Below are 15,570 nucleotides of genomic sequence, written 5' to 3' on the forward strand. Positions count from 1 at the left end.
AAAATTGGGACCCATGTATTGCTGTACAAGATGTACAAGAATGTAGACTGCTTTTATAAAAATATTTTAAACAATGTCAGATATCTTATTGATATCTGCTCTGTAGAGAATCCATACTAACACAGAATGTTTGCCAAATATATACATGCATGGAACAAATTGATATTTAAAATGAATTCATTTTTTGTCCCTTTTATGATTTATTAAATTATTTTTTTTACAATATTCATGATATTCTGTTTAATTTACTTTGAGGATTGTTACTTTTGATTTTGATAAGAATTTTGGCCTTATCTTATTATGAAATAAAGTCAAGAAAAACTGATCAATTTACAAATGAGGACTAATCCATAGAAATGTGATTTAACGAGCGTAAAAAAAAACAAACTTATAGAGATTTTTTATCAATGTTCAATGGGTTTGTGAATAAACACCTTTAATAACTTTCTTGAAATTTTTAGTTCCTTGGATTTTTAATTTATTGATTTTTTTTACGAAAAATTAAAATTTAAATATTTTTGAACTAGATAGTTTTATGGGGTAATTATATTTCTACTCAATAGACTCAGATGATTCCGAGGTGAGTTCCCTAGAGAGAGAAAGAGGGAACCGTGCTATTTACTCTAAGGTCAACAGAAAAGCAACGCCACATAAAAAGAAAACCAAACAAAGGTCAGAAGGAGGACCAATTATTTCCATGCCTTTTGCCACGGATGAACACGGCAGACATCTTGGTATTCTGAGAGATGCTGATGACAGAGGTAAGAGAACTGTTGCATTGTGGGTAGCTTTGTATAATTAGCTTTCTTGATAACATATGTATAGCTTATATAGAAAAATGATGCATTGTGGACCTTTCCAGTTCTAGTTGAGAAATGATATATGAAATGGCATGACATTAGCTTTGTATTATAATCTTTCTATTCTGAATGTCATTGATAGTAATGTACCAATACATACAGATATGCAAATTTTTCTTTGCTTTTTTTCTTGGAACACATTTGATTGGATGACTGTTGGTGAACTATTTGATCAGGTGTAATCGTATGTTCTTAATTTCAGACCGAAGTAATTCTCCGTCAGAAGGAAGCGAAGGCACGGGAGATGATACCATAGCCATCCTGAAGAAGCAACGTAAACGGCGGTCTATGAAAAAGGGAAGATCACCTGGTAGTAGTGAGGGTAGCCGGGGAGCATTTAGCCCACAATATTCTGACGACAACTTCCCTGGATCTCCGCACGGTAAATTTATATATAAAACATGACAAACAAATAGAAAACTGCTTGAGAAATCTTCATGTTTTAAATTTTTGAAAGCAAACAAAGGTTTCAACAAAGCTTCAAAGGCAAGGGGATTATTAGACTCTATTGCATAATTTACATATGAAAATAATGAGATGTGGTATGATTGCCAATGAGACAACTATCCACCCAAGTTTAAACAAAGTGGATGTAGGCAATTAGAGGGCAATGTATGGCATTCAACAATGAGAAAATCCATAATGTTAAGTCATCTTTAAAAGGCCTAGATTTGAAAAATATGAAACAATTCAATTGAGAAAACTAACAGCCTAATTTATAATAAAACAATTTACGAAAAAACAAATATGACAGACATGAAACAAGGACAACCACTAAACTACAGGCTAATGACTTGGGACAGGCACATTAAGAATGTGGAGGGGTTGAACATGTTTGGGAGCACTCTTGGCTCAATCCTCAATGCAAGTTTAAAATTGACTGAAAGTTTTGCATGGTTTGCAAATTAGAGTTGCCATTTAATTTCAAAATTTGTATTTCACTATCAAATATAGCAGACATACCTCTGTGTGAACTTTATTGTAAAAAAATCACAAAATTTTGAGAAATGACTTTCTTCACTTGTGTAGAAATCACAATAATATTAAAAAAGAAGATGTGGTATGATTGCCAATGAGACAACTGTCCACAAGAGACCAAATTGACACAGACATTAACAACTATAGGTCACCGTAATGGCCTTCAACAATGAGCAAAGCCCACACCGCATAGTCAGCTATAAAAGGCCCCGATAAGACAATGTAAAACAATTCAAACGAGAAAACTAACGGCCTCATTTATATAAAAAAATGAACGAAAAACAAATATGTAACACATAAACATACGATAATGTTTATTTTTTCATATATGTAGTTTTGCACCATATTCTTTTAGATGTTTTTACCTCTTACTTTTGTCAGTTTCTCTATGATACATGATGATACTTCTAACTGACATGTAACACAAGTTGATTTTCACAATATTTTTTAAAATTATGTTTTACTACTTTAAGATTTTCTGAACATCAGCTTGACATTATAATGTGTATTGGATAAGACTTCTTGCTCTATATTATTCCTAAAAGAAGAATAATCTCATTACAGGTTATCATGAAGAAGAAAATCCCTATGATACAATAGAAAATTATGGCACCTTCCCAGGGGTAAGTACAACTAAACTTACTGAAAACAAAAGGGGGGTAGGAATTCGTGGGGTGTCAATATTTCATGATAAATGTTTTCTAATTTGCCTTTTGATGAATGACATTGAAAGATACTGAGTTGGGGGTCAGTGTGACATCCAAAACGCTGAATGAGCATACACTATGTTTAAGGAACAGCTCAACCAGGCTTCTAGGTGCAGGATTTCAGGCTATGTTGAAGACCCATTGGTGGCCTTGGGCTTTTTTCTGCTCTGTGGGTTGAAATTCAGAACACAAACCCTTAAAACATAACAAATAGATTTATTTGACTTTTTACAGGCCAGATTACGGGATGTATTATGATATACCATTGTCCACCTGTCTGTTTGCCCGTCCTTCCAAACATGTCAGAAATTAACTCAAAAACGGCTTTACCAATTTGCTAAAAATAATGGTGAATTGTTTATATCTATTGACCTGCTGTTTATATGTATTGATATGCTCCATCTCCTTTTTGATTTTACGTTTCCAAGATATGGGGTTTTATTCATTGAAAAAGAGAAGATTTTCCAGTTTCAGACAATAACTTAAAAATGCTTTCAGCAGTTATAATGAAACTTTGGCTAATTCTTTATATCTATTGACCTAAGTTCCCTTTTGATTTTTATAAATTTTAGATTTTACATTTCTGAGTTTGGGGTTTTATACATTAAAAAAGGGGGAATATTACAGTTTTCAGACAATAACTTAAAAACGCTTCCAGCAGTTCTCATGAAACTTTGGTGAATTGGTTATATCTATTTATATAAGCTCCATTTTGATTTTCATAAGTTTCTAATATGACATTGAGAAGTTATTAACTGAATTCTTTGAAAACTGGCGTATCATGTGCTCATGGCACAGCTGTTTATTGGTTTTTACAGAAACACAAATTTTTTTTAAGATAAGAGATATGAGCCAGTCCATGCGAAAAGGTACAAAAACGAAAAATTTACAAATTTCTAAAAAGTGTGCATAATTATTGGTAGTAGACTTGTGATTTATAAAACACATTTACTTTCCCTCATATCATCAAGCTGTGAGCTACACGCACCTGCCAGTGTTGAGCCCCCCCCTTAAGTTTTATTAAGATTTTTAATGACTTATTTCATATATTTCAATCATTTTCAAAGTACAGTTTAAATGGCTTGATTTGCCAATTGATAATGTTAACCCCGGTAGCAGTGGGGATAAGGCTCTCGCTTACGATGCGGATATCAATGCAATCAAACCGGGCATCGAATCCCGTGCAACTAAGGTTGATTTATATAATATTAAATAAATTAACTTAACTTAAATTTCAATTTCTAAAACACAAGATGTCATAGTTTTTGTATTTTCCCTCATGATTTAATGTTGTCTTACTTTCTTTAAACCTGTAGAACTGACGGAAATTATTGACTTTTGTCTCTGTAGTGTCATAAATTTTAGAATAAAAAGATAGAATTGACAATCTTATGAATGTTTACATTAATGTAAATTTTTTTCGGATAAAATCGTTTTTCAAAAATACTATAACAAACTTTGATAACATGTCCTGTAAAGTTTACCAAAAGCACTTTTTGTACCTTTTCGCATGGACTGGCTCATATTATTTGAAATCTAAAGAACGAGTTTTATGTTTGTCAATAATCCTCTAAAAATATTAAAAGATATCTCACTGCAATTTTAGATTATTAGCCAATGATTTGAATTTAAACATATTTGATTCATTAAGATATGAAAGGGATTGAGCAACAGGCACAGCCAATGGATAAAGAAAGGAGCATTCACATATCTTGTAGTATCTTATCCATTTATTGTTTCAATTCATCCAGTAAGGTTTAAAGTATATGATTGAATGGAGACAAAAGTTTAAAAAAAAAAATAATGAAATAATGAAAAAGTTAAATCCATGTTTTTTTTTGTTTTTTTTTATCAGAGCATGACATCTAGTATGGATGGTGAACTTGACCTGAATAGTAGCGGAGGCTGGAGAAGAAAGAAAGATATAGAGAAAGATACACTCCGAAAACAAAAGAAAGAAGAAAAGTTAAGAAGGAAAGAAGAGGTAACTTTCAATTTATAGGAGATTAACACATTAGCACAACCTTTCATATGACATGTACATTTTTTAACTGGCAACAAACGCTCAAGAGTTGACCAGTCTATGCATTCTCTCTCTTGAACAAAATAGCTTGGTGGAGAAAAAGCAAATGTCAATCTAAAGTATTTTGTTTGATTTGGCCTTGAATAAAAAAAAAGTAAAATCACAAAAATACTGAGCTCCGAGGAAAATTCAAAATGAAAAGTCTGTAATCAAATGGCAAAATCAAATGATAAAGCCCATCAAAAGAATGGACAAAAACTGTCATATTCCTGACTTCAAATGTAGAAAATGGTGGATTGAACCTGGTCAAAGCCACAACCTTAGGCAATTTTACTACCCCAAAACCACTGATGTAAGACTTACCTCAGTGAAAAGCTCATAAGGAAATTATAGGAATTGATGACCTAGACTTTGGGCTTCAAATTTCTGTCCCAAAATCACTTTTCATGAATAAAATTTACAAAGAGTACAAGTATTAAGAAATTGAATGATGTTTGAAAATTGTTGCCTCAATGGGTTGACAAGTTCTTTGTTTTCTGTATGGAATGCACCATAACATCCCATAGCACTTGTAAGTTCTAGGCGTTAGAGCAAAAATTGGACAAGGCACATTGAAGCAAAATTTCTATGGCTTTACATTGACAAATATGGTACAAATACATTTTGATTGAGAGAGATGAAAAATTAACGTAAAACCAAAGATTTTGAATAAAATCATGATGTTTGAAAAATTTTATCTTAAAAAAAACCCAGATAGACAAATAGAAAAACTCATCTTTTTTTGTTTTAACTTTTATTTGTTATTCTCAAGCAGATATATAAAATGCTGAGAAAAAGGAGTAATGTCGACCATATACTTGTTCAGAATAATAGCCGTTCACAGACACTTTATCTCCTTTATTAAGTTCTAGCACAGGACTTGCAGTATCAGTTGCGCCATGGATCTTTGGGGCATACAGGTTCATGAGTTTTCTTCCATTCTTACTGATGTAACTATGTACCTGTTTTCCATCATTTGACATTATTGTTGCAGAGAACTTATAAAGTCCTTTCTTAGTTGCTGTAAATATACCTGTGTTGGGATTGTAGCCTCCACCACGGTTCAAAAGGACTGAGTTAAATTTAATTGCAGCATCTTTTGTAAGACTAAAATGGTAGCTCAGTGTTGCTGTAAAAGCGGGTCCTCCTTGGACAGTAGGTCCTCCTGAAAAGATAGAATTGTTTTAATTGCAATCTTTTTACAGTGAAGTAGTCTATATATGTCTGCTTGCTGCTGATGTAGCCCATTACCTAATTTTACCATATAGGCACTTTAAAATCATCCTTTTGTAGCTGAGAGGGTTTAATGTTTACCCTTGTCTGTATGTACTCCTGAAATTGGTTTCAATTCTTTTACATTACTTTCCCTTGACCAGATGTTATGAAAGTTATACACAAAGCTTTTACCACAAAACACAAGCACAGATCAAGTTTGAATTTGGGTTGTGTCTCTTTTACAGTTCTTAAGTTATGCCCCTTTTCAATTTGTTTAATTTTTGTTACCGGTCTCTATTTTTAGTTTGCCTCAACCAAATGTTAAGAAACTTAAACACAATGCTAATTGGTGAAACACCACTAATTGGGGCCTGGTTAGAAAGCACATACCAAAAGTAGTACATATATTTAATAATACATAATAGTTGACAGTACTGTTGCTTCATTATTATTCATCCATAGGTGGCGTGTTGCAAGGCAAAATTTCTGTCCCTATCCAATATACCCTCATTTACTAGTGGCAGTCCAAATTTCCCCCACCATCATCCCGGATGGCCTCTATGACAAGACCTACCTATTGTATTTATTGTTAACTTGTTCTCATCCTGAACATGCATGAAATATTTGCAACTTGAAGTTAAGCAAACCAACAATCAATCAATCATTATTCTTTATGAAATAATTATTTTAATGGATTTCATGTATCAGTGAACCATTAATTTCAATATTCATAGAGGAGACTGAATACTATTTTGAAAATTTATATTTACCTGATGTTCGACATTTAGATTTAATGGCAACCATCATATCCAGTAGGTTGTTAAACATCTTGTTTTCTGAAAGAAAAATTAGTTTGATTAAATTTTCGTTTTTTCCTTCTCAGTGTCATTCCGTTATTCTGTAATTCCGAAATTTCTTAATTCTGATATTCTGTCATTCTGCAACAAACCATTATACAGATTTTTTTCTAAACGCCTTCAGATAATTGGCTGACTTTTGGTATGTGAGTTAACCATGATGAGTTAAAGATCAAGTTTAAGTTTCGTTCCACTCTGCTAATTTTTGTCGAAATTACAGGCTTTGGACTTTGATAAATTGTTGAAAATCGCAGTTATACGGACCTTTTTTTCTAAATGCTGTTATTAAAATTGCAGATTTTTCAAATTTTTGAGATGAGCCATTCGTGTCGCTTTGACACATCTAGTTTATTATCCCACCTTAGAGGAGGGGCATTTAGTTTTATCCTATTAAGTAATATGCAGGTGGGGATATCATCTGAGCCCTCATTTATTTAACAAAAATATTGCAAAATTTTTATAGAATTGAATGCTTCTTTTTATAAAAATTTTTGGGGTATAATTGAGTTGACTGAAGATAATTTTCTTCCGCCCTTCATATTAAAATTTCAACACTTTTAGAACCCTATAAAATTACTTAATAAAAAATTCAATTGCTTATAAATAAAGGCAACAGTAGTATACTGCTGTTATAATTTGCTAGGATTATAAAAATATGATTTCTATCAAGTTTTTCTTTTATTTATCTATACATTGTGGAAGTTTGTGTCATCATGCATGTGTATTACATTGAAATGAAGGTTAATTGCAGAATGATACAAGATTGCTGTTCCCCAACATTTCTACCAATATGTTGGTGAACTCTTGACTGAGCATTTATTTTTCTTGGAATTCAGAATGACACCCCTTCTACCTGTATCCCTTTACCATCTGATCAATTTTAGTTTGAATACAGCTGACATATTTTTAACAGTTGAGTTCTTGATAAAATTTAAATGGAATTAAACAATTGTTAGACAATTGGTCAAATATGTATTGAATTTGTTGTAAAATTGGACACTTACCAAGATTTGTGCATGATCTGGCTTCTACTCCTTTATGCTGGATCAAAGTTAATACCAGGCAGATACCATACACAAATACATGTACATTCATCTTGTTGATAATGATTCCTTCAAGCTTTGGAATAGGAGCTGTGCTGTGAACCAGTTCTGCCAGAACTTGTGCATGTTACATAACATATGCTACACAGGTTCATAATGATGCAATTGCATGTTCTTTCACATGAACATCTGGTTATGGTGGTTGCAATTGAATACACCAATTAAAAAGTATTAAGTTACCGGTACTTGTTTCAAAGAAAAATTTGAAAAATAGTTCATTGAAAATAAGTTAATTATTTATGCTGATTCTAGACTTTTCAGGGGGGATTTAAAATGACAATTCTCAGGAACCTCATAGGTTCATAAGCACACTTCTGAAGTTGTGAAATATGATGAATAATGTTTAATGGCTTGTGACCTCAAGTTGACCTCCAGTTGCAAGTAAAGAGTCAATTATTATATAATAACAAAAAACATGTTAAAATTATGAAAAGAAAAAAAAAATGAAATTGATTGATCTGCAGGACTAAAGAAGCCTTGCCTCTACCAGTTCATTGCTGACGTTGACATAATTATAAGTAAACTTATTATTATTCTTCTGCATTGTGGCTATATTTGCAAGATAAATGAAAGCTTTATACCAGTATTTTGTATTTAACCTCAAGGAATTATCCAACAGAAAATTTTATGACCCATTTATTATGCCCCATTTATGGGCATTATGTTTTTTGGTCTGCGTCCGTTCTTTCGTTCTTTAGTCCGTCTGTCCATTCGTCTGTCTGTCCCACTTCAGGTTAAAGTTTTTGGTCGAGGTAGTTTTTTATGAAGTTGAAGTCCAATCAACTTGAAACTTAGTACACATGTTCCCTATGATACCATCTCTCTAATTTTAATGCCATATAAGAGATTTTACCCCATTTTCACAGTCCACTGAACATAAAAATGATAGTGTGGATGGGGCATCCGTGTATTAGGAACACATTCTTATTTATTATTCATTAAAATGACAGTGTGATAACTACATAGAGGAAAAAAAGTGTCTATTGTAAAACAAGGAAACATGGCCCGAAAATTGCAAATGGATATTATAAACTGACAGTAACAGCTATTTGTTTACTTTGAAATTAATATTCATGGTTGGCTCCTTATATTTATCATTTAAATTTTTAAGATATAAAATTTTATTGCTTCAGTTGCATGTATATCAATGAACTATTGTATAATAACATTTAAATGTTTTGATAAAATTTGATTCACATCTATTATGTGTCGTAATAAAACTTTAAACAGTGCATATGGAAGTTAAATACACTATTAAATGTTAAAGTACTTCATATTGTTGAAATTTTGAAATTTAAAATCAATATTATTATGAAAAATACATAAATCATGAAAAATTATTTTTGCATACATGTACATTGGTATTTCTCCTATTTTGAATATTTCAAATTAAATATGTATAAATATAGAGTAGGTTGGAGTTCATCTTAAAATTATAACTTGTGTAGTCATGTAATTCACTTTTTCTGAAGTAGTATTGAACTGTTTGTTGATTTATTGTCAAATAGCATTGGATTCCATATTTAAGCAATGTATGTTTTTCCCCTGTCAGATATTTTTAAGAAATGTTTCATTTTATTTGTTGTGGAGAAAATGAAAAAATAAGGATGTCCGTGGCTCTTTATCAACTTTTCATCCACTTGTTAGGTTTTGACACCAGAAACTTGGATAGAGAAAATTGTGGTAGTGTTTTGTAATTATCTATGATTTTAGCTATCATATGTCAATGATATTGGCTTAGTATTTAAGACAAAATTTTAATAGATATATGAAATTTAGATGTATCTAACTGAAGTTTATTTAAATCTTAAAATGTTAACCTTATTTTACACATTCATATAAATGTTGTATTGTTTTATTGAGGAAGAAATATATATTTAGCAGATCATGCCTTAGGTAAATATTTGACAGTATTCCATTTGTAAATGGTGTTTAAAATCAATCAATGGATAATCTCTGGAAGACTTGATTACTTTTATAAATAGATATTAAACGCAGGTAAATTGATGCCTAAATAGAATTATAAGAAACTGAAGCCCACATATAATATATGCATTTCACCTTATAAACCCTGTTAAAAAATTCATTTGATTTCCATGTCCTCAACATGTGTTTTTCAACTTTATGTATTTGTAGAGAATATTACATTTGATCTTAAAATAGACAGGAAGCATCTGAAATATTTTCATTTTGAAATTGACAAGCCTCCATATGGACAATAAACTATTTTTATCTTGAAATAAACATGCAAGGTTTTTCACAGAGAAACTTGTTTACCATAATCCATTTCCTTCCGAATTAATTGCAATGACAACATTCACGCTGATTAATTTGGCCTTTCTTATAATCTTCATAATTATTTGATATGAACATGAATGTAGAAAAGAGATTAAAAATTACTGTCTTTTGGTTATTTGAACAAAAATGAAATCGGTAGAAGTTGGCTTTTGTAATAGAATACCTGTGGTGAAAATTGGATTTAACTTTGATGTAATATCATGAATGAGTCAAGAAATGACTGAATATTTAGTATAATAACATTTATGGTCTGAAATATTTAAACATTACATTTTATGTTGCTCGGGATTAAAAGTTTTATTTCGATTCTACCTGATTAGGGATATTGTGCATTGAATATCTGTTTGTTTACAATCGATATGTTCATTTCCAGGTTACAAATCTATATTTACCTATCATAAATACCTACCTTTGTATGTACAGGTAAACAAAGCTCAATAGGATTAATGGAATAAAATAAATATTGGTTGTTTAACTAATCTAACCCGACTGAATATTGCAATTTTATTAAAGAACGTTGTGTTTGTTGAATTTGGGATAATGATTTTAGAAAATACTGAAAAATTGTGTTTGAAGCTGAAACAATTTATGTAGAAATTCTGAAATTTGAAACATATGAAGATTTTGAACTAAGGAATAATGTCTTAGTAGAAAATACTGGAAAACTGTGAAATTATTTTGGAAATCTGAAAAATGAACTATATATACGAGGAAATAGAACTAAGGAATTATGTCTTAGAAAATACTGGAAAAATTGAGTTGAAGCAATTTATGTTGGAAATCTGAAAATTGAAGCTTATAAGGATATTGAACTAAGGAATAATGTCTAAGAAAATACTGAAAAATTGTGTTGCAGAAATTTATAATATTTGTTTGGGAATTGAAAATTGAGCATTTTAATACTTTGGATTCTGAAGACTTAATTTATATATATAAACTTGTATTTCTTCATATTTTGGATTATCACCGAAATCAGACATTCTGTTTTGTAAAGAGTAGCTTTTGATCAATTCTGATGACTCAGCAGATTTTTGTTTACTTAATATTACCTTGATCATACAATGTTTATCTTTTTTTCTCAAGTAATAAAATTTTAATTAGAATAAAGATTGATTGGGAGTTATAACCTTTAACATTATTAGGTTTTAAATTTTAAATTGGATCATGGATTACAGCATATTTAAATAGCTATTTACATGTTGTACGAAACAACAAATCTAACAGTGCATGGTAATATTTAATTGACGATACCGTTTACCTTTTGTTTTGTGTAACAAAATATTGTTATGTACGATATAAATTGGACATTTAGATATTTGATCTGTTCCTTATATAGTGTTGCCATCCATATAATAAAAGATTTAATGTATATATGATGGTTAACTCTGTATCAATGGAGACTTGATGTTAACGTATATTGAAAAATTCTTGATAATTCTGTGACGTTGGATGTGACTTGCAAGTAGCTCAGTGAAAATGATTTTACCATAAATTATGACTATCATAGCTATTACTTATGTTTTATGGTGATTATATTGTGAACTTAGTTCTGACTATTTCATCTTGGATCATAGGAATTTTGAGACAGTCCTATATATTTTCCCATAGTGCATTTCCTTGAGCTAAATAACAATTGTTGTGAAAATGTTTATTCTGATGGAAATTAATAAAACTCAAGCATTTTGTGACTTGAATTGCAAAACAGATTGAATATTTACTTAATATTTGATCCATGTTTATAAGACGAGCTGTACAGTAGCAATATTTACATAATATTTGTTAAACTTTTTTGATGATTGGGCTACACAGTAGCAATATTCAAATAATACTTGATTAACGTTCATGATATGAGCTGTACAGTAGCAATATTCAAATAATACTTGATCAACGTTCATGATATGAGCTGTACAGTAGCAATATTCAAATAATATTTGATCAACGTTCATGATATGGGCTGCACTGCCTCTGTGCATGTAATGCCTTACAGTACTATACAGGTTCCAAAATCAGCCAGTACTATTCCTAAGTCTGATAGTACTATAAACCATGTTGATTCAGCTAATGGTGAAATAGTATTTGAGGAGGTGAGCAGAGTTTGAGTTAAAGCCGGTCAGTTTAGTCATTGACCGTTTAGATTATTAATGGATTATTCTTTGTTGGGTAAATGATATCAATGCTCAAATACTTTGTAGTAAATTTGGCCTTTTTAATTTCTAGGATTTGACAATCACTGATGAGTATTTTGTGGACAAAAGACTTTTTTGAAGTGCAAAATTATTATTACTCTGGTTTCTTTCAAAATGTTGTGGGTTCTGGGTGGCCTAAGTGGTCTAAGTAGTCACACTTTGATTTGATTTGATTTTGATATTTGGTGTTTAAACGCCACTTTTAAGTACCACATTTAGACTATTTCGTGGCGGCCAATTTTTATTGGTGGAGGAAGCCAGAGTGCCCAGAGAAAACCACTGATAGTGGTGTTAAACACCATACAATCAATCAATCTTTTAAATTTTTTATAAGTGATGCTGAGTTACTGACAAAAAGGTTGGAAATTTTATGTTATCCATTCAGATGCAATAGAATACTATATATATGTTTTTACATACACATATAGTGTATACATGGTATATAAATGATTGTTTCACAGTGTTAGACCTTCCCTTCAGAACATTAGTTTGTGATAAATTGACTCAATTGTTATCCATTATAGCAGTGAAGTTTTAGTAATTTGATTTTTCAAAACAGGCTGAAAATCTTGAATATTATCGCTCTTCTAACATCTTACATCTTATGAATTTATATCTGTTTGTTCATAAATTTTGAAATTCTATAATTTCAGGAAAGAAAGCAAAAAGAATTGCAGAAGAAACAGAAGAAATTACATAAGAAATCAGATGGACGACCAGGGACATCAGAAAGTGGTTGTCGACTGGTAGATTTCCAAATGTCCTCTACAAATCCATCACTTCCCCAATACGTAGAAACTTGTGTAGAATTTATCAGGGAAGAAGGTAGGTTTCCATGGAGATAAAGTTGTCTTTCTTATAAAAACTAGTTATCTCCCTTGTATTTTGATTATTGCAGTGTTCTATATTTAGATTAGTAATTATTTAAAAAAAATTGTATACATAAGTTTTAGAAAATTTATATGAAAAGAATTTTGTGTTATGGTGGAATTTACTTATTATAAATTTTGGAGAAATCTAGAAAATTGAATCCTAAATTATTAATTAGGGCAGAAGTATAATAACAGAAAATGAAAAGACCAATAAATCGATATTGTCCGAAAAGCAGACCTTTTAATCTGAATGTAGGGGCTGAATTGCCAAAGTTTTTTTTATATATAATATATAATACAAATAATTTTTCATGTTTAAACCAAGAAGGTAAAAGAAAGTTTGACGTGAAATATATAATTTTGGATACCAGCTTAATATGATTTTGAATATTATGATTCTTGCTTGGGCTAATGGTTTATTACTTAGAATAATCACTAAGGTAGTTGGGGGGGGGGGGGGGGGGGGGTCTAAAATTTTGACTGATAGTTTGATTCTAAAAAAGAGGGTCTTAAATTGTGACCGCTATATTTATCTTTAAAACTCTCTGTATTTACATTTTTTCACTCTGAAAAATGTGGAGAAAAACTTTTTTTTGTATTTTAATTTTTAATTTGATTAAAAAAAAATTTTTTTTTTTGTTTCTTCTTATAAATACATTTTTACCACTAAAATGAAAAAAGAAATACAATTGTCCATAAAACAGTTCACAAGTAAATTAAAAATATATCTTATAATGTAATGTTGAATGGATAATTTATGTTCTTATTTGTAAATTACTTGTTTTTAATAAATGATTATTTTCCCAATTTTCATAATTTTCAAATGTTCTAATTACATTTTTACTTTAATATAAAACAGGTAATATTCTTCACTTTTTCACGTGATCAATTAGATAATATTTATTTTAAGGTAAATTTCTTGTTATTAAAACAAAAAAACTTCAAATTAATGAGGGGAAACAAATTAAAGAAATTGAGTTATTAAAGGGAAGTAACTATGAATAAACATAACCTTTCTGATGCAGGGAATTGATCAAAAGAATCCTGGTTTGACTGAAATAATTCATAAAAAAACTATCTTTTCAAGTCATATTTGAAAATTATAAATGTTTTTCCTAAATTCAAAGGATTGTATAGCAACCGACTGATAAAAAACAACCATAGATAATTTTGAAATAGCATCATTTCAGAAAAGTATAAAAAAAAATAACTTGTTTTAAGTTAAGAAGCCCCAGCTACCTTAAATGCAATTTTTAATAACAGTATGAGGTATAATTAATGAATGTTTTCATCTTGAAAAAAAATATGGATAATAGAGGTCACAGGTCAATGGGATTCAACATTTTTCTGATGCAATTTGTAGCAAGATAACAATTTCTCTTTTGTGAAGTCTAAATTTATTTTCAGGACCTACCTATTGTATTTATTGTTAATTTATTCTCATTCTGAAAATGAATGACATATTTGCCACTGGACATTAAACAAACCACAATCAATCTATCAAAATTCATTTCATATTCCTGTATAATTATAATTTAATCCAATTTCGGACAAGATATGAACAAGATTTGTGGATGCATTCTAATAGTGGAATGAAAGAAAGATGTATATGTTCCAGACCGTATGAGTATTTGGACCGTACGCGTACGGTCTGGACCGTATGCGTACTTTTTCAAAATACTCATACGGTCGGACCGTACGCGTACGGTTTGATTAATATGATTAAGAAGTTGCTTAAGTTTATAAGTTACAAATGCATGTAACAGATCAACATAACTTAACTCTCAAATTAATATTGAAAAGTTCAATTGTAATTGAAATAAAAACCTTATTTTTTAACTATTTAAAAAAATCACGCTTATTAAATCTGTTACTATCTTGTTTTTAGCATGTCGATCAGTAATACATTAATTGAATCATTAAATTGACGATATTGGAAGTAAACATAATGTTGGAGAATATTAGAAACTTAACAAAAAAATGCAAATGCAAAGGAACATGAATGAACTGCAAACATGTAAATGTAAAATATATTACATTACTTGTGGTAGCAAGTGTCGTCTTGGGCGAGAATACCAAAATAGGATTCAGATATACAATTAAACAAATATTTAATTTCCATTGTCCATTTGTTCATTTTATCCACCTAATTGCAATGATAACAATTTATAAAACTAAAAATAAAGATTGTGATAAATGTTTGTTTAAATTTAACCCATATGATCCAATAACATGTATGGTCAGCTCTTACTGGACCATATGCGTATACTCATACGGTCCGACCGTACGCGTATGGTCGGACCGTACGAGTATACGTATACGGTCCAGACCGTACGCGTACGGTCCAAATACTCGTATGGTCTGGAACATATATATATACTTTTTAGCTTGCTGTTCTGTGTGAGCCATGGCTTCCTGTTAAAGACCATACC

At 30.5% G+C, this 15,570-nt stretch overlaps 2 protein-coding genes across 13 annotated transcripts in view; one reads left to right on the forward strand and one right to left on the reverse strand.

Annotated features, from left to right (window-relative positions):
• LOC143083432 (rho GTPase-activating protein 190-like) overlaps positions 1–15,570 on the forward strand; it is a 72,553-nt gene that overhangs the window by 45,056 nt on the left and 11,927 nt on the right. For 10 of the 12 annotated variants that reach the window (XM_076259681.1, XM_076259683.1, XM_076259684.1 and 7 more), the window contains 5 exons: positions 564–761; positions 1,063–1,242; positions 2,403–2,461; positions 4,401–4,529; positions 12,920–13,091. In XM_076259681.1, coding sequence (XP_076115796.1) covers positions 564–761; positions 1,063–1,242; positions 2,403–2,461; positions 4,401–4,529; positions 12,920–13,091 — 738 coding nt within the window. The remainder of the gene's footprint in view (positions 1–563; positions 762–1,062; positions 1,243–2,402; positions 2,462–4,400; positions 4,530–12,919; positions 13,092–15,570) is intronic. The other 2 variants (XM_076259689.1, XM_076259692.1) reach the window with 1 other exon arrangement.
• LOC143083434 (cerebellin-3-like) lies at positions 5,345–7,838 on the reverse strand. The gene is made up of 3 exons (XM_076259694.1): positions 7,684–7,838; positions 6,593–6,658; positions 5,345–5,772 (listed from the first exon to the last, which is right to left on the reverse strand). The coding sequence occupies exons 1-3, from the start codon at positions 7,772–7,774 to the stop codon at positions 5,375–5,377; spliced, it is 555 nt and encodes a 184-aa protein (XP_076115809.1). The 5' UTR covers positions 7,775–7,838; the 3' UTR covers positions 5,345–5,374.

The sequence above is a fragment of the Mytilus galloprovincialis genome, chromosome 7 (assembly GCF_965363235.1).
Source record: "Mytilus galloprovincialis chromosome 7, xbMytGall1.hap1.1, whole genome shotgun sequence".
Taxonomy (NCBI): domain Eukaryota; kingdom Metazoa; phylum Mollusca; class Bivalvia; order Mytilida; family Mytilidae; genus Mytilus; species Mytilus galloprovincialis.